The sequence below is a fragment of the Equus przewalskii genome, chromosome 20, assembly GCF_037783145.1.
Source record: "Equus przewalskii isolate Varuska chromosome 20, EquPr2, whole genome shotgun sequence".
In the NCBI taxonomy this organism is placed as follows: domain Eukaryota; kingdom Metazoa; phylum Chordata; class Mammalia; order Perissodactyla; family Equidae; genus Equus; species Equus przewalskii.
In genome coordinates this window covers 1,010,937-1,028,937 of record NC_091850.1, presented here as the reverse complement: position 1 = coordinate 1,028,937, position 18,001 = coordinate 1,010,937, and the positions used below count along the sequence as shown (strand labels likewise).

At 56.0% G+C, this 18,001-nt stretch overlaps 1 protein-coding gene across 1 annotated transcript; it reads right to left on the bottom strand.

Annotated features, from left to right (window-relative positions):
• Positions 1–2,917: 2,917 nt before the first annotated feature.
• LOC139077764 (ultra-long-chain fatty acid omega-hydroxylase-like) lies at positions 2,918–16,011 on the bottom strand. The gene is made up of 3 exons (XM_070586418.1): positions 15,882–16,011; positions 6,247–6,469; positions 2,918–3,216 (listed from the first exon to the last, which is right to left on the bottom strand). Exons 2-3 carry the CDS (start codon positions 6,466–6,468, stop codon positions 3,040–3,042), a joined length of 399 nt encoding a protein of 132 aa, XP_070442519.1. The 5' UTR covers position 6,469; positions 15,882–16,011; the 3' UTR covers positions 2,918–3,039.
• Positions 16,012–18,001: the final 1,990 nt, after the last annotated feature.

Sequence of the window (18,001 nt, the reverse complement as noted above, 5' to 3'; positions counted from 1 at the left end):
ACCTGAATTGCCCTGGCACTTTGACAGATCTATACCTTTGCCCTGGCAGGACCCTCCACCTGGGACTCCTCTTCTGGCAAACTCCTACACATCCTTCAAGACGCAGCTTCACTAACACCTCCTCCAGGAAGCCTTCTCCAAACCCTCTCCTCCTGATGAACTTCTGCTCTCATCATCAGGTCCGTCCTTCACTCCATCCCTGACCACTGGAGGTCAGGAGAGGTTATGTCTAGGGCTGCCTCTCCATCAGTTTCCCCACCAGTAAAAAGGGGATGGGAACATCTACCCTGGAAGTGGTCATATAAAAAAGCCCCTACACAGTGCCCAGCAGGGAGCTGAGTTCCATGGTTGAGAGCTTCAGCCTCGGGCCAGCAGATCTGGGTTCAAATCCCAGCCCCACCCCGACCTGGTTGTGTAAACTTGGGCATGTGCCTCCACTCCCTCACCTGCCAAAGGGGACACAGAACAATCCTGCCTGCTTCACGGCATCCCCACAACAGCTCAGTGGGCTGACCAGTCCTCCCGGCACACAGTGGGTGCCCAGTAAACATCTGGGCATGTAAATGAATAACCAGCCAACTGCTGGCTATTTTTATTACTATGATTGTAATTATTGGTCACTGGTGTCAAGAAGTCATGAGATGGCTACGTGGTCCCAGCTTACAGCAGGCCCCTGTTAGTGAAAAAAGAACACGTAGCTGCCATGGAAAACAGTTGCGTGGTTCCTTAAAAAGTTAAACATAGAATTACCAGGTGACTTTGCAAGTCTACAACAGGGCACCCGAGAGAAGGAAGGTGCATCCTCGCCAGAACTTGCACACGCATGCTCACAGCAGCGTGACTCATGAGCCAGCTGAAAGGCGGGAACAACCCAAACGTTCACCAATGGCTGAAGGGATAAACCAATTGTGGCAGATGCATATATCCACACACTGGAATAGTACTCAGCCGTAAACGGGAACGAACCTCTGACACGCGCTACAACAGCGGTGAACCTCGAAAACATCGTGCTGAATGAGAGAAGCCAGCGGGAAGACCACGTTCTTCACAGTGTAATTCCTCTCATATGAAATGTCCAGAATAGGCAAAGCCATAGAGACAGGAAGCAGATTGATATTTACCAGGATATGGGAAGAGGCGGGAATGGGAAGTGATTACCTAACGGGTATGGGGTGTTTTATGGGGTGATGAAAAAACTTTGGAACTAGAGGGAGCCGACAGTTGCACAACATTGTGAACACACTCAATACCTTATACTTTAAAACTGTACACTTTAAAATGGTAAATTACACGTTATATGAATTTCACCTCAGTAAAAACAAGAATGTATAGAAACAAGCCATGATTACAGCCTATATATCGTGCCTTGTCCTCTATAAAAGCACATTCACCTGCTTTCTCCCTTCCTGCTCTCCGTCCCAAATGCCCATTGGAAGATGGGGAAACAGAGGTTCCAGGAGGAGCCTGGCGTTCCTCAGGGCCCATCAGCTGTGCGGGTCCAGGCCCAGAGCAGCCCCCCGCCAGGCGTGGCCCCGAGGAGGCCCCGGTGGGGGACGGATCCGAGACATGGAGCCAGGCCTGTCCAATCCCGGGGGCGGGCGTGGAGGGGCAGGGGCACCCTGGGCCGGGAGCCTGACTCCAGGCTGCCTCTCCTGACTCACAGCTCCACCCTCCCCAACCTGGAGGTCCCCATCCGGCTTCTCCAGTGGGGGAGGCCATGGACCCCAGACCATCCCGGGGAGCGGGGGTCAAGGAGGAGGCTTAAGCATGTACTGAGTGCCAGGCCCTGCCGGGAACTCTGCTCCTGGCTTCTTGGGGCCTCACAACCATGCAGGATGCTACTCAGGAAACTGATGCTGGGCGGGGGGTGGAGAGAAAGAAAAACATATTAAAAAGGCAGAAGAGAAGAAACCCTGAAGAGCAGCTCCCCACACTACACTGCTGTCCTCCCAATCACTCCATCTTACGGGTCAGAGACTGAAGCCCCGGGGGGCTGCGTGAGATGCTGGGTCACACGGCAAGCACGTGCTCAACCCAGGACTGGAGCCCAGCCCCCCGAGTCCTGCCCAGGGCTCTTCCCACGACCTGTGCCCACTCCTTGCAGGGCACTTCCCGCAGGCTCTATAGATGTGTCCCCCTTTGTGCAGGGGCGATGAGCATCCCCACAGAGGCAATGTTGGGGACACAGAGGCACGGGTAGGGCCGAGCTGGGGACAGCATGGACGCCAGCCCCCTACTCTGCCATCGCTCGTGGGTGGCAGCCTGGAAGGCAGTCTCCAGTCGTGTATCTGCAGAGGCCAAGCTGAGGCCAGAGATCCTTGCATTCCTGGAGCTCTTTATTTCCCACCTCCGCCCTCAATGTCCCCTAATGCCTCTGGAGGTGAACAGCTCCAGGCGAGGCCATGCCCAGGATCCAGAGCCCCACTTATGAGGAACATAGAGCTGAACATAGACACACGCAGCCCCAAAGGGTTAGGACTGAGAATGGGAAAGCCCAGAGGAGAGAGCTATGTTCCGTCTGTGGGGTCAAGGAAGGCTCCCTGGAGGAGGGGGTCATTGGAGGTGGGTGTTGAAGGTTGAGCAAGAGCTTGCCAAGCGCCCTTGGGAGTCCTACACCTTGGGATAGGTACAGACTGTAGAAAGGAGAAGCAATCCTTCAACATTTCCCTCCCTGCCACTCAGGGTCAGCCCAGGTGAAGACAGGGGCTGTAGGCTGGGATAGCCACAGCGGGAGTGTCAGAACCCAAATGATGGGAGTGCTATGGCTTAGAATTGAGCAACAACCACTTAACAAAATCTTAGGCAATGACTGCCTGTCCGAACATGTTTGGTTCTGACTTCCAGGTGGGTGGACATTCTCTCAAGGTTCCTGGGTTCTTAGACATTGTCACACCTTTTCCCAAGCTTTTCCCACCATCTGTGTATTGCCATTTCAGATTTGGTGAACTCTTATTCATCCTTCAAAGCCCTACTCAAATGGTTCTTCCTCTGGATAGGCCACCTGCCTAGAAGCCCAGGTGGGCTCTGGGAGTTGAGGGTTTACCCGTCACTCAGAGGCCCAACCTGCCTACCTGAGGCGCCCACCACGGGCTTAATGTAGTCAGGGTGCACCAGAACCAACAGTGGCAGGATGGGTCCAATCCACACCAGGAGTACATGGTGCATGTTGTCCAGCACCTTCTTCTCATCTTGGAGGCCCATCTCATTCGGGAGATACTGCGAGGGGTGGCAGGGAAAGACAGTGAGGAGATGCCCAGGCCCGCTTCCCCGTCCCTCCACCACCTCCCCCCCTCAGCACAAGCTGGGGAGGGCTGTGGGGTGGTAGGCAGCTGGCTGCACCCCACTGAGCCTCCGTTCACTCGTCTGAAGAGTGGGGAAGGACCAGCTCTCTCTGAGGGCGGCTGAGGGGGTTCGCAAAGTGACGAGGCCAAGGAGCCCGCGCTGAAGACCCCAGGCGGTGCTGCTCCTGTGCGCGTGCGCGCGTGCCTGCGTGGCGCTCCTCCTGCCTCCCACCCGCCCGAGAGCCCTTCCAGGGGCTCCTCCACCAACTGCTCCGCAAGGTCAAGCGGCCCATCTGCCAAGACAGGGTGCCACTGTCCTGCCTCGGCCTCCCCCAGAAGCAGGTCCGGAGACAAGGGGTCCAGGGCAAGTAGCTACTGGGGGGTGAGTAGGGGATGGGGACGTGAGACGGGGAGGCAGGTGGCCGGCAGAGAGCGAGCTGTCAGGGCAGTGACCCCGCGAGCAGCCAGGCTCAGCCCCACTGGGACACGGACCTCAGTCCACCCACCCGCGGGGGAGGGGCGAGGGTGCTCACACCAGCTCCCGCAGGCCCGCAGTCCTGACCCAGGGCCGCTCAGGGGCGCCCACTCTCAAGCTGGCAGTCCACACAGGCAGAGGGGGGGCCAGCTGCCAGCGAAAGCCCTAGAACGCAGGTGCTGGCAGCTGCGAGTCAGGCCGTCACACCCAGAAATGGGCTGAGAGGATGTGGGCAGGTGACCAGCCCCCTCTGCCACAGCGGCAAAGCCAGGATGTGAACAGGGCCACCCAGCCCCAAGATGCGGCTCTTCACCAACGTGAGGCAGAAGCACTCAGGCTCAAATCCACTCTCAGCAGCTGTGTGACGTTGGGCAAGTCCCTTAACCTCTCTGAGACCCAAAGATCAAACCCATAATATAGGGAAGATCCATCCCTATTTCACAGGCTGTGAGAATCAGGAGAGAGCGCAGATGCTAAGGGGCCTGATTCAATGTCTGGCCAGTGGTAGGGCCCAGCAATTGTCAAATAAGTGAATGAATGAATGATTTCTCTCTGGCTCCCGGGTCTCTTTCTCAATCAAGCTCAGCCCTGAGCCTGTCCACACCCAAGGGAGATCACGGCCTCACCCAGGCTGCATGGCTCTGAGAGAAGGGCTGAGCACACGGGGTCAAGGCTGGGCTTTAGAACCAGCCCCAGCTGACTGCCCGTGGCACCAGGGCCTGGCCACTACCTCTAGGACTGCCATCAAAGCCAGAGAGCTTCCTGGAGTGAGGAAAAACGAGAAAAGTTTGCTTAGCAGAGAAGGATATTCTGGGCAGAGGGCATGGTTTCGGCAAAGGCACAGAGCTGGGGAGTTGGAGCCTTGTTGCAGGAGCCAGGAGTCATTCCGTGGGACTAGAGGAGGACGATGGGACAGGGGAGGAGGGAGGGGGGCCAGAGTCTAAGGGGTCTTGAAATACCAGCTGAGTAGCTGGGACTTTCTCCAGACAGCAATGGGGAGCCATGGAGGGTGTATGAGCAGGGGAGGGACATGGGTGGATTCAAGAATCTTTCTGGGGCTGGGATGGGGGATGGACTGGAGGAGTGAGGCTGGAGGCAGGAGCCCAGGGAGGAGGCTGGACCATGGTCCAGCAGGACAGGATGAGGCCTGAACAGTGGTGGGAGGACAGAGGGGAGGGAGGAGGTTCAGGCACAAACAGGCAAAGCTCAGTGAGTACTGGTCCCAGGAAGTTAATTCCCAAAACTACCTAAAATTTCTCTGGGCTATTGAGCGAAGCGTGTCTCCTGGTTCCTTTGGCCAGATGCTCACTCCAAGCGGCATCTAAAATGCATCGAGGCTCACCCGACGCCTCCTGTCTCTGCAGGACCCAGGAGCCGCACGGGCATCCACCACCGCGCCCCAGCTCGGGGCACACGTGCCACGGGCCTGACTTCAGGGACTGTCAGGACAATCCCATGACGCTATTAGGAACCACTGTAGAACCCGCACTGCAGATGCGGAAACTGAGGCACGGGGAAGTGAAGCAGCTTGCTCAGTGTCACACAGGCCTGAATGGTGGAGACAGACATCAAGGCCACGCTGAGGACTGCCGCCCCCAACTGCCTCCACAGCCCACCTCCGCGCTCGGCATGTGGCCTGGGCCAGCAAGGGCTCCGAAACGGCCCCTCAGTCATTAGGCCCGGAAGGGGCACCAGGCGAGTCGGCAGGCAGGCTGGGCTGGACCCAGGACCCCAAGAGCCTCAGTGACTTTGGGAGTCTGGATTTCTCTCTTCTGGCATCGGAAGCCCTTTAAGAAAGGTCCAGCCTTTCTCATCAGAAACCAGAGGCGGCAGAGGGCAGAGAGCTGAGAGCAGGGTCCTGGGACCAGATGGCCTGGGTCTGCACCCTGGCTCTGCCACTCATGAGCTGTGTGACCTAGGGCCAGCTGCTTAACTTCTCTGTGCTACAGTATTCTAGGGAACAAAATGGGGATAGTCGTGGGACCTACCTCCCAGGATTGTCACGAGGACCAAATAAGTTAATATTTATAAACCGTCAAAATAATATTTGGCACATATATGTGAAATAACAAATGAAATGCAAGAAAAGGGTTGGAGTCTTGACCTGAGACCACAGCATTAAAGCAAATGAGAGTGTGTGGAGCCACCCTGGGGACGGGGATGGAGCAACCACCCCACAGGAGCACCGCTCCTGCTGCCCGCCCTGCGATCCGATCCGGCCCCTGATGAACCCACAAGCCCTGGTACCTGTTGCTCCAGCAACAGCCTAGAATCAGAGAGAACTTGAGAGGCGGCTCTGCCCCCCAGCTGTGTGACCTTGGGCAAACTGCTGTCCTCTCTGAGCCTCAGCCTCACTCCTACCCTGTAAAACGGGTCTGCTCGTGGCTCCAACCAGATTCTTGAGGGGACGAGGGGTGCCAGCAGGTGCACCCTCCTTCCTGAGCCCCCGGGGCCCGCCCAGCCCCGTCCGCCCGGCTGCCTCGCACACACCATGCCCAGGTGGCCCAGCAGCCAGCTGCGCCGGGGCGGCTGCGGGAAGCAGCGCAGCCGTCGGCAGGTGACGCGGAAGCGCCAGCAGAGCCTCAGGAAGCGCAGCAGCAGGCGGAAGAAGACGAAGAGCAGCGAGAGCAGCAGCGCTGACGCGGCGCCCAGGCGGAAGGCGGTCCTCTCCAGGCCCAGCAGACGCAGCAGCGGCTCCGCGACGGGCAGCATCCTGGGGACACACGGGGGTCAGTGCAGGTGGGGGCCGCCCGCCGGCCCTGTGGCGCCAAGCGCAGCGAGCCTGGCACACAGCAGGCGCTCGGCACGCGCGAGTCCCAGACGCCGCGGAGACCCTCTCTCCCCCCCCCCCCGCCCCCCGCCCCCCGCCCCCCGCCCAGCACTGGCCTCCGCCGGCCGCACGCCCGTGCACCGCCGCCAGACAGCCCGGACACCGTGACGGCTCCCTCCCCGCAGGCAGCCCTCCGCGGAGGACTGATGGGCATCGCTGCGTCCACAGCCCCTCTCCGCGCGGGCCATGGCCCTGAGGTGTGGGTTCCCGTGCTCCCAGGGGCCCCAGGGGGATCCAGTCCAGCTGCCCGCAGTAGAAACTGTCTCTACTAGCTGCCTCCTTTTCCCTGCCTTACTTCCCTTTTCTTCTTTTTAATTGAGATTCAGATGACATAAAATTCACCTTTTTTTTAAAGATTTTTTTTTCCTTTTTCTCCCCAAAGCCCACCCCCCCCCCCCCCAGGTACATAGTTGTATATTTTTCGTTGTGGGTCCTTCTAGTTGTGGCATGCGTGACGCTGCCTCAGTGTGGTTTGATGAGCAGTGCCATGTCCGCGCCCAGGATTCACATCAACGAAACCCTGGGCCGCCTGCAGCAGAGCGCGCAAACTTAACCACTCGGCCACCAGGCCAGCCCCCAAATTCACCATTTTAAAGTGAACAATTCAGTGGTGTTTAGCACATTCACAGTGTTGTACAACCATCACCCTGATCTGTTCCAGAACACTTCCATCACCCCAAAAGGAGACCCCATCCCCATGAGCAGTCCCTCCCCGTCCCTCTCTCCCACCCCTGGCCACCACCAGTCTGCCTTCTGTCTCCGTGGATCCGCCTGCTCTGGACGTTTCCTACAGATGGGATCCATGTGGGCTCTTGTGTGTGGCTTCTCTCCCTCCGCAGCAGGTTTGCGAGGTTCATGCGCGTTGTGCCGTGTGTCAGGGCTTCGTTCCTTGTACTGCTGAGTACCGTGCCCTTGTGTGGACCTATCACAGTCCGCTTACCCTTCCTCTGTTGATGGATGTGGGGCCGCTTCCCTCCTGGCGACTGTGAACAGTGCTGCTGTGGACACGTGTGTATGTGTATTCATTTCAGCCCCTTTTCAGTCCTTTGCATTCACTTCCTCCTTCCTTACTGATCTTTTCTGTGATCACTTCCCAAATAAATTACTTGCACTCAAATCCTTGCCCTAGGGTCAGCTCCTCAAAACACCAAAACGAAGTGGGCAGGGGACAGTAACACACTAGCAACACAGGGAGCGGTCCAGAGCGCCGCGCCCCATCACATGGACTCTTAGAGCAGTCCTTGCAGGTGTCCTATCGTTGCCTCCACCTTCCAGACAACTCAAGCCCAGTCCCCCAATTCAAGGGAGTCGGGAGCTGGCTGAGACCCCCTGACCCCACCAAAGGCCAAGCTCAGTCACCCTTACTTTGGTGGCCCATGGATCTCAGATGACACTAAGGAGATTCCTGAACATGGCTGGGTCCTGCCCTCATCTCTCCTCCCACTCAGCCCTATCAGCCAAGAATTCCTTCTGTGTCCCTGCCTCCTTGAGTAATATGGCAAAAAGAACTGGCACTCCAGACCCTCACCTGAGTCCGCCATCCCCACCCGCCCCACCCCCACTAAGGCTCCTCCCCCAGCCCATGCCCAACCACATCATCTGTGCAGAAGGGGCCAAGTTTCTATTGGTGACCACACCCCGGGAGAACAGCTGGATGGGCCGTCAGCAAATTGGGAAAGCCCCATTGGGATGGTCTGACTTACAAGGCAGTTGACATGACCACTCAGTAGGAGGGCTACTATCAAAAAAGAGAAAGACAAGAAGTGTAGGTAAGGATGGGAAACATCGAAACTCTCAGGCATAGCGGGTGGGAATGCAAAGTGGTGCAGCCATGTGGTGGAAAGCAGCATGGTTGTACCTCAACAAAAACGAAACGTCCCAGTGGTCCCACTTCTGGGCATTTACCCAAAATAACTGAAAGCAGGGACTCTAACAGACATCTGCACACTCGTGCTCATAGCAGCCTTGGTCACAGTGGCCAAAAAGGTGGAAGCAACCCAGGTGTCCATGGATGGATGAAGAGATAAACACAATGTGGTCCATCCACACAGTAGAATATTATTCAGCCTTAAAAAGGAAGGAAATTCTGACCCATGCTACAACATGGATGAACCTTGAGGACATTATGCTAAGTGAAAGAAACCAGTCGTAAAAGGGACAAATACTGTGTGATTCCGCTTATAGGAAGTACCTGGAAGAGTCAGATTCATAGAGACGGAAAGGAGAAAGGTGGATGCCAACGACTGGGGGAGGGGGAGTTTTTGTTGAATGGGGACAGGTTCAGCTGGGGAAGATGGAAAAAGTTCTGGAGATGGATGGCAGTGATGGTTGCACGACAGTGTGGATATACTTAATGCCACTGAACTGTACACTTAAGAATGGTTAAAATGGTAAATTTTATGTTATGTATATTTTAGCACAATTAAAAATCTTTTTAGGGCCAGCCCCAGTGGCCTAGTGGTTAAGTTCGGACCGCTCCGTTTCGGTGGCCCAGGATCAGTTCCTGGGCGTGGACCTACACCACTCATCAGAGGCCATGCTGTGGCAGCAGCTCACATACAAAATAGAGGAAGACTGGCACAGATGTTAGCTCAGGGCGAATCTTCCTCAGGGAAAAAAAAAATCTTTTTAAATATACAGACTACCTGGTGTAGGCGATATGCCCTCTGGAAGGCCTGAGTAGGGGTGGGGGTTGGGAGGAAGGACCCTCCCAGAACGAAGCATGGAGAGCTCCACGTCACAAGTCCCAGGAAAATGCTCGGAGCCAGGGCTCTGGTGTGCCTCTGGGCTGCCTCCCCCACAGGCAGCTGCAGGTGACACACTCCACAGGAAGTCGCTGTGGGCACTCATTTCTTCACCAATTTAACAGTGGGTAATAATTCTCCCCAGCAATGCCCAGGAAGCCCACCAGTGATTACCAGAAAGAACCGTGGCCGTCATCTAAATGCTGCCACCTGCCAGGACTCTCACCAAGTGTTCGTGCATTTCTCCAGCATTCAGGCTGCAAATCGGTTTTGAGCCCCTGCCATGCATGTGATGCTCTTCTGGGCATGAGGATGTAACGATGAGCAGGACAGACATGGCCCTGGTGTTTAGGGGAGGTGACCACCAGCAGACATGCTAGAACACCACGTAAAGCTTACGTGTCATGAGAGAGGTAAAGCAGGGCAGGGGGGCACTGAATATTGCCCTCTCAGTGACACCACGTCCTAATCGCTGGCCCCTGGGGATGTGACCTTGTATGGCACAGTCTTTGCAGGTGGGATTAAGTTAAGGATGTAGAGATGGAAACATTATCCTGGATATCCAGGGGGTCCAAACTGGAGTCACAAGAGTCCTTATAAGAGAGAGGTCGAGGGAGATTTGACACACAGAGGGAAGAAGGCCACGTGAAGACGGAGGCAGAGATTGGAGGAATGCAGCCACAAGCCAGGGATGCCTGGAGCCCCCAGAAGCTGGAAGAGGCAGGGAGGGTCCTCTCCTAGAGCCACGGAGGGAGCGCAGCCCCATCAACACCTGGGTTCAGACTTCTGGCCTCCAGAACTGGGAGAGAACAAGTTTGAGCTGTTTCAAGCCGCCCAGTTCATGGTAATTTGCTCCGGCAGCCACAGGACACTAATATCGAGAGAGAGAGGATGGAGAGCAGTTCTTCTAGATGGAGTGGCCCAGGAGGCCTAAATGAAGTGAAGAACCCCACACACACTCACACACACAAACAGTCCATAAGCACTGGCTTCGAATCCTTACTCCTCCACTGAGGCTGTGTGGCCTGGGCCTCAGTTTCCCCATCTGAATCTGGGGGTGGCAGTAAAAGATGATCTCTGGCTCTACCCTGGTGTGACCCTTCCTGCCTGTGGCCTGCGAGGAGTCACATCGTGGCAGGCCCAAGACTCCCAGGGGGAAAGTAACATATTCAGCCAGCGGGGGCCACATGGGTCACCTCTAATCCTGGCTCCCATCCAGCCACCACAGTCACCTTTCTGAAGGTCTGTCACTCCCCTGCTCTAACACCTTCCAGGGCTCCCCACTGCCCTCAGCCTGGCATCCAAAGCCTTTCAGGAGGTGAGCACTGCCTATCCTCCACTTCAGCCTCGAGGATCCCCTTCTCGGTCTGTTTCGGACCCCTCTTTCTTCGCCCAGTTTGTAACTGTTGGGGTTCCTTAGAGCTCGGTCCTGGGTCCTCCCCTCCTCTCCCTCTGGATTCACTTCCTGGGGATCTCACCCCATCCCACGGCTTCCAGGACCCTTGCTCAGCAGCCTCCCATGTCTGGACCCAACAGGTCCAGCCACATCCTGGATATCCCCCAGGGGCAGACCCCAGACCTCAGATGCACCTCACATCCTTCCTCCCCCTTTCTCTCAGGTCCAGTCTGTTGCCAGGTCCTGACGGCCATCTATCCTAAACATCTTTCACATTCATCCATTTCTCTCCATCCCTATCATCCAACCCATGTCAGGTCACCACAGTGGGAGCCTCTCCTGTTGGTCTCCCCAGCCCCATCCTCTGCCCCCAGCAAGGCCTTCTCCAGAATGCCTCCATTCTGCTGCCAGAGGAGTCTTCCAAAAATTAAATCAGATCATGACAATCCCCTGCTCAAAATCCTCCTGTGGCTCCCATTACACTCTGAACACAGTTCAGATTCCTTTCCATGGACCACAATGGCCTGTGTGGCCTGGTCCCTGCTGACCCCTCCAATCCTGTCCCCCACTCTCTCCTCCTCACTCACTCAACTCCGGCCACAGGCCAAGTTCATTCCCACCTCAGAGCCTTTGCACATGCTGTTCTCTCTGTTCAGCATGCCTTTCCCCCAGCTCTGCCCGTGCCGGCTCCCCCTCATCCTCCAGTCCCAGCTCTGCCTCGACAGTCTGCTTTCACCACAATCAGCCACTTCCCTTCCCTGGCTCTCAGGAGAATTGTTGAGCACCTGCTGTATGCAGCGGCTTTCACAATCATTCCTTTCATCTTTCCAGCAGCCCTCGGAGGGGCTGGGGGACTTCCCAGCAGAGTCGCAGTGAGAGCCCCACCCCACCCAGGGAAAGCCCAGCTGATATCCCGCAAAGGAAATGTCTTCCCGAAGGATTGAAATGGGAAGGAACCGGAGCGAGCCCCAGAAAAGGGGTCCCTGCCCCAAGCGGGTGGGTTCACGGGGGGCAGGGGTGAGGCTGGGGAGGGGAGTTCTGAAGCACTGGGCCCACCTCGCTGCCCCACTCTGCCACCGCGCGCTGCCGCCTTCCCCATGACGGACGCCCGGCTCTGCTCCAGCAGAAAGAGCACGTGCTCTGGGCCCCCACCTGGGCCTCACCCCAGGAGCCGCGGGCCTCATCTACAAAGCGGGAATAATAGCAAGAGGCCCTTCGGGGCTGCTGGGGGAGCTCTGGAAACGTGCACGAGGCATCCTCTGCTTCTGCAGCTGGGCTTCTCCTGCCCCAACAAGAGCACTTCTGTCCAACCCCCCCCAAAGAAGGTGCTACAAAAAGCCGTGAGGTGGTGCAGATCCATGGGAAGCAGTCTGGCAGTTCCTCAAAAAGGTAAATACAGAACGACCACATGACCGGCAATTCCCCTCCTACATGTAGACCTCAAAGAGTGGAAACCAGGGAACCAAACAGATGCTTGTGTACACACATTCATAGCAGCACTGTTCACAATTGCCAAGAGATGGAAACAACCCAAATGTCCATCCACTAATGAGTGGGTAAATACAATGTGGTATATCCATACAATGGAATACTATTCAGCCAAGAAAAGGAAGGAAGTTCTGATACAATATGGATGAACCTTGAAAATATACTGAGTGAAAGAAGGAAGACACAGAAGGCCACGCAGTGCACGACCCCATTTATATGAAAAGTCCAGAACAGGCAAATCCAGAGACAGACAGCAGATTAGTGGGTGCCAGGGCTGGGGGAGGGGGATGGGGGGGATGGGGAGTGACGGCTCGTGGGTATAGGGTTTCCTTTTGGGGTGATGGGAATGTTCTGGAACTAGACAGCGGTGGTGGTTACAAAACATTGTAAACATACTAGATGCCACTGAATTGTTCACTTTAAAATAGTTATTTTATGGGCCCGGCCCTGTGGCTGAGTGGTTAAAGTTCTGCATCCTCCACTTTGGCGGTCTGGGTTTGCGGGTTCGGATCCTGGGCATGGACCTACTCCACTCATCAGCCATGCTGTGGAGGCGTCCCACATACAAAATAGAGGAGGACTGGCACAGATGGCAGCTCAGGGCTGGTCTTCCTCAAGCAAAAAAAAGAGGATTAGCAATGGATGTTAGCTCAAGGTGAATCTTCCTCAGGAAAAGAAAAATAGTTATTTCACCTCAATTAAAAAATTGGAAAAAAAATGCTTTGAGACCTCATGAGAAATTTATCCTGGAGGCTGCCTCTGGGAGGGGCCTAGAAGAACTGGGGGCAAGAGTGGAAAGGAGATGTAACTCTCCCTCCCCACCCTTGGGGACCTTCTGATTTTGTATCCCATGAGCATACGCTGCCCATTCAAAAATGTTGTAATTAACTCTAAAAATTAATTAGTCGACTGTACAATGCAAAGAGTGAACCCCAAGGTAAACTATGGACTTCAGTTAATAATAACGTGTCTATATTGTAACAAACGAACCACACTAATAATAATGCAAGATATTAATAACAGGGAAAACGGTGGGGAATTGAGGGGGTGGATTGGAACTCTGTACTTTCTGCACAATTTTTCTGTAAACCTAAAACTGCTCCAAAAAATAAAGTCTATTAAAAATTAATTACTTGGGGGGCTGGCCCAGTGGCACAGTGGTTAAGTTGGCACGTTCCGCTTCGGCTGCCCGGGGTTCACTGGTTCAGATCCCAGGTGCAGACCTACGCACTGCTTGTGAAGCCATGCTGTGGCAGGCGTCCCACATATAAAGCAGAGGAGGATGGGCACAGATGTTAGCTCTGGGCCAGTCTTCCTCAAAGAAAAAAATTAATTAGTTGACATTAATAAAAAAATGAATTAAGATGCTTCAATGGGGGGGGCGTGTTCTGGGGTGCAGGCAGTTGTTCCCTTTCTTGATCTGGTGACATGTGTGGGTTCAATTCGTGAAAACTCCTGAACTGTCCAGTTCTGGAATGTGTACTTTCCTATATGTGTATGACACTTCAATTTAAAAAAAATGTTTTTAATGAAGAGTTATTTGGGGATTGCACCATCCTTTAAAACATGTGTTTTTGACTCAGACAAGCCTGGATTCAAATCACAGCTCTGTGGCTCCCCAAGTGAGTCCAGGCCCCACCTCCAGCTTCCATTTGCCAATCTGCAAAATGGGTTAACAATAGCAGGACTCACCTCTTAAGGCTGTTTGCGAGACTTCAGGGAGATGAGGCTTGACAGGTAGCACACTAAATTTTAGCCTTTATTCCTATTTCTATCATTACGACTTTTTTAGAGCGAGACAAATTCAAAGCTGACACTCTCAGGATGCTGTGGGAGGTTGGCACACCCACTCCTCTGCACCAGTCCCCACGCTCATCCCAGATGCCAGGCACAGCCCCCAGCAGCCCCGCCCTGCGGAGGCGGCCCTGCCCCCGCTATCTGGAGAGGGCGGTGCCAGCCACTGGCTTGGTGGCCCACACCCATGGAGCGCTGGTTTGTCAGGTTAGCCCGGCTGCCAGTCATGCAAGGTGTGCGGGCTCCTGAGAAGGAAGGCAAGACAGGGATCCAGCCTGCCGGAAACCACATATCTGCCTCTCCTTGAACTACAGGCACGGAGGCCGCCAGTGGCCTGCCAGCCACGCACCTGACACTGGCCCCGTCACCCACATCCCAACCCTGCTCCCTGCTCCCTCTGTAGACAAGACAGCCGCCCCCATCCTAGCTCATGGCACCCCTTTCTCCCTCTATGCCACCGGGCTGCCCCACCCAATACTCTCATTCTCCTAAAGTGCCAGGCCAGTTGAGCGAGGGCTCACCCCAAACTTCTGTGGTTCTGAGAAAGCGCTCAGGGGCAGTTCTGAGAGCAGGGCTACATGGGCAAACTGTGGCGGTAATGGGGGCCGGGGGGTCTCTCACTGCAGCTTGAGCATATTGTATGTGGGCTTTTGCCCACAGCCTTCCTGGCCCAAAGGAGATCCTGGCAGAAAAAGAAGTTTAAAAACCACCAGCAATCTAGACGATTCCAGGGCTGCAATTGTCTCTGCCCAGCATTCCAACCTAATATGGCCACGCTTGGACACAAGCCTTGGAAAGGCTTCTGTAAAACTCTGCCTCTTAGCTGTGCGACCTCAGGTGAATGTCTGCACCTCAGTGAGCCTCAATTTCTCCATTGGTGAGACAGGAACCATATTACCCATGTCGCAGATCTGGATGACAATGCAGTGTTTTCATGTGTTCAGCTCGGTGCTTGGCACACAGTTAGCCCTTGGTCAAAGGTACCTCTCATTTTGTTGATGTCACCATCATATTCATGATTGTTACCTGGCCATCTGGGATTGGAAGAATCTGGCCCAAGGCTTGCCGGGGGGCAGAAATGGGCTCCCATTCTCTGAATGTCTCCCAAGTCATCCAAGCCCCTCTGCAGACATCAGCTCAGGTCACGGCCGGACACCAGCCCAGAGCTAATGTTACCACTCAGAAACCCAAGCTGGGCTGTACCGAGAGGCCGGGGCCATCAGCAAGTGCCCAGGATTTTAAAGTCAGATGAGGCTGGTTTGGTCAAATCCCAGCTTCCCCACTGTGTCCCTCCCACCTCCACGCTGAGTCTCCCCAGCTGGTGGGCCTCAGTCACTTTGCATGGCCCAGGCTGGACAGCCACCCCCTGGTCCAAGGGGCCTGGGCCAGACCCCTGGGACACCAGGGAGCATCCAGTATCCAACAAACATCGGCTGGGGCCCAGCAGGGCATGCCCTTTTCAGAGAGGGGCACCTGGAGGCTCTGTGCCTGCCGCAATGAGTAGGAGCATCGTGCAGGCAGCAGGACCAGAAGCGTATAGTCCACCGGTGGGACGCACAGCCTCCACTTTAAGACAATGAGGAGTGGTGAAGTCCCAAGGACCCTAATCAGCCTTAAGGCGGCGTCACGGGGCTTGGGTCCGTCTGAGATGTCCTGATGGGGAGGGGAGTCTTTTTGAAGCCCCTCCCCACCACCGACACCCAGAGAGAAGGATATACCCAGGACTTCGAGGTGCTCACATAAAAAAACCGCGCTGACTGCAGCAGTGACCGTCGGTGACACAGCCACATCCCCCCAACCCGAGCGTCCCGGACACGCGGGCCCGTCCTGGGTCTTGGGAACCCCCGGACCCTCGCCCCCGCGCCACCCGCACCTGGGCCGGCGTGCCTCGGGCTCCCGCGTGGGGCTGCGGCCGCGCTCAGGTTGCAGCCGCCGGCGCGCACTCACCCAGCGGGTCTCAGCCTTGGGCCCTCGATCCGGATCCGCCCGCGCCGCAACCTCGGCTCTGACCGCGCCGTCTGGAGACCCGGCCCTTTAACCCCGCCCGGCCGGCCGCGCCACGAGGCCCGCCCCAGGCCCGCCCCCGGCCTCGCAAACCTCTGGGCGGGGACCGGGGCGCGGCCCCCAGAGATGGAGCGAACGTGAGACTGAGAAGCGGAGGCATGGAGACAGACGGAAGGGGAAAGACACAGAGGCTGAGTTGGAGACAATGACATCTGGAGAGATGGAGAGCAAGACACAGAGAAAGACAGCTCAGGCTCCCTGTCCCCCTGCCCTTGCCTGGCTCCAATTCGGGCCCAGATCCCCCTCTGGGCCACTTTCTAAGACACTCCTCCCACACCAGCACCCCTCATGGCCCCCACCTGCCCCCAAGCTGAGACAGAGATCCCTAAGCCAGCACCCCTGGAGCCCCACGGGCCTCCCAGGAGCCTCCTCTGGGACCCCAGGAATCCTCAGACTCCACCAGCTCTTGGGAGCCAGCCCTTCCGCTCCCTCTGGACCCTGAGGCTCTGCAGCCAGCAGCAGCCTCTCCCTCCAGGAAGACCTCCAGCCTCAACAAGCAGCGCCAGGCTCTGTTTCTGCTCTTCCCTCCTGCCTCCGCACTGCCAGCCACCCTGACCCTCTTGCTGGGATATTGTCTTTGGCCAGCCCATTTGTGCCAGATGTGTCAGATGGGGTCAGCTCCGCCCCTGGACGTCACAGAGATACCATTCTCTGGCTGGGTGGGCAGTTGACCTGGGCAAGTGGGCAGACAGATGGGAGAGCTCACAGCTGACCTCCAGCCCCCTACCATCTCCCCAGGGTGGAGCAGATGGCCTTGTGCATACCAGATACCCAGAAACACCTGTCAAAGGGGGGGAAAGCACCAGAGACTAGAAAGAACAAAGGTTCCAGGCATTATTGCAGGCCCATCTGGGGAAACCGAGGCACGGGCTGCAGGCTGGAGGAGAGACGTGACTGTCTGGGTTCAGGCAGGGACAGGTCAGACACTGAGAAGCCTGAAGCTGCGAGAAGACCATGCTTCCTCTCCATGAGCTCCGAAGTGAAAGCTACAGTAAACCAGAAAGAAGCTGAGGAAAGAAAGTAAGTTCAGATTTTCCCCAGGATGGCCATTCCAAAGCCTTTGATTTATCAAAAATAAACTCTGGGGGCCGGCTTGGTGGCGTAGCGGTTAAGTTCGCACACTCTGCTTCATTGCCCCAGGGTTCACCGGTCCAGATCCTGGGCGTGGACCTAGCACTGCTTATCAAGCCACGCTGTGGTAGCATCCCACATAAAGTACAGGAAGTTGGTCACAGATGTTAGCTCAGGGCCAGTCTTCCTCAAAAAGTAAAAATAAATAAATAAATTCTGGATGCAGTTACAGACTCAGTGCCTGGCAGGTGAGGCAGTCCCGGCTCTGGGGGCCAACCAGGCTAGAGGTCTAATCTCAGGGCTGGTGAGCTTGGTGGAGGGACCAAGAGGTGGAGCAGGCCCAGAGCAGGGCTAAAATCCCAGAGGACAGAGCCTGGGACGAAGGCTAAATGCAAAGCCATGTAGCACAGTGGTTAGAGCGTGGTCTCTGGAGGCAGAGGAGTCAAAGGGCTGCATCACGTGCTCAGAAGGTTGAGGTTGTTGCTTTAGGGCAGCCGGTGCTTCTCCCCCAAGTCGCTTCTGCCCCAGGGGACGTCTGGCAATGTCTGGAGACATGTTTGGCCATCCCCCCTGGGGGCTGGGGTGCTCCCAGAATCTAGTGGGTAGAGGCCAAGGATGCTGTTAAGCACCCTACATTTTCACAACAGAGAAGGATCCAGCCCCAGATGTCAGCAATGCCAAGGCTGAGAGACGCTGCTTCAAGGTGCAGGGAGCCCTTTGTGTTTGACGCACAGCACGTGCTAGGTAAGTGCTGACTGCTGCAATTAACCTCGCATGCCATGCTTCCAGCCTTCTTGCTCCCCAGCAAATCCTGTTGCTGACTCCACACTCCGCTGCATGCCCTGGTTCGTAGAAAGT

Bases quoted from the DNA above. Each gene is read 5' to 3' on its own strand.
- LOC139077764 (XM_070586418.1), bottom strand. From the start codon at position 6,468: ATGCTGCCCGTCGCGGAGCCGCTGCTGCGTCTGCTGGGCCTGGAGAGG. The intron at 3,217-6,246 runs GTGTGTGCGAGG...CACCCCTCGCAG, and splicing joins TGCTGGGCCACCTGGGCATG to TATCTCCCGAATGAGATGGG.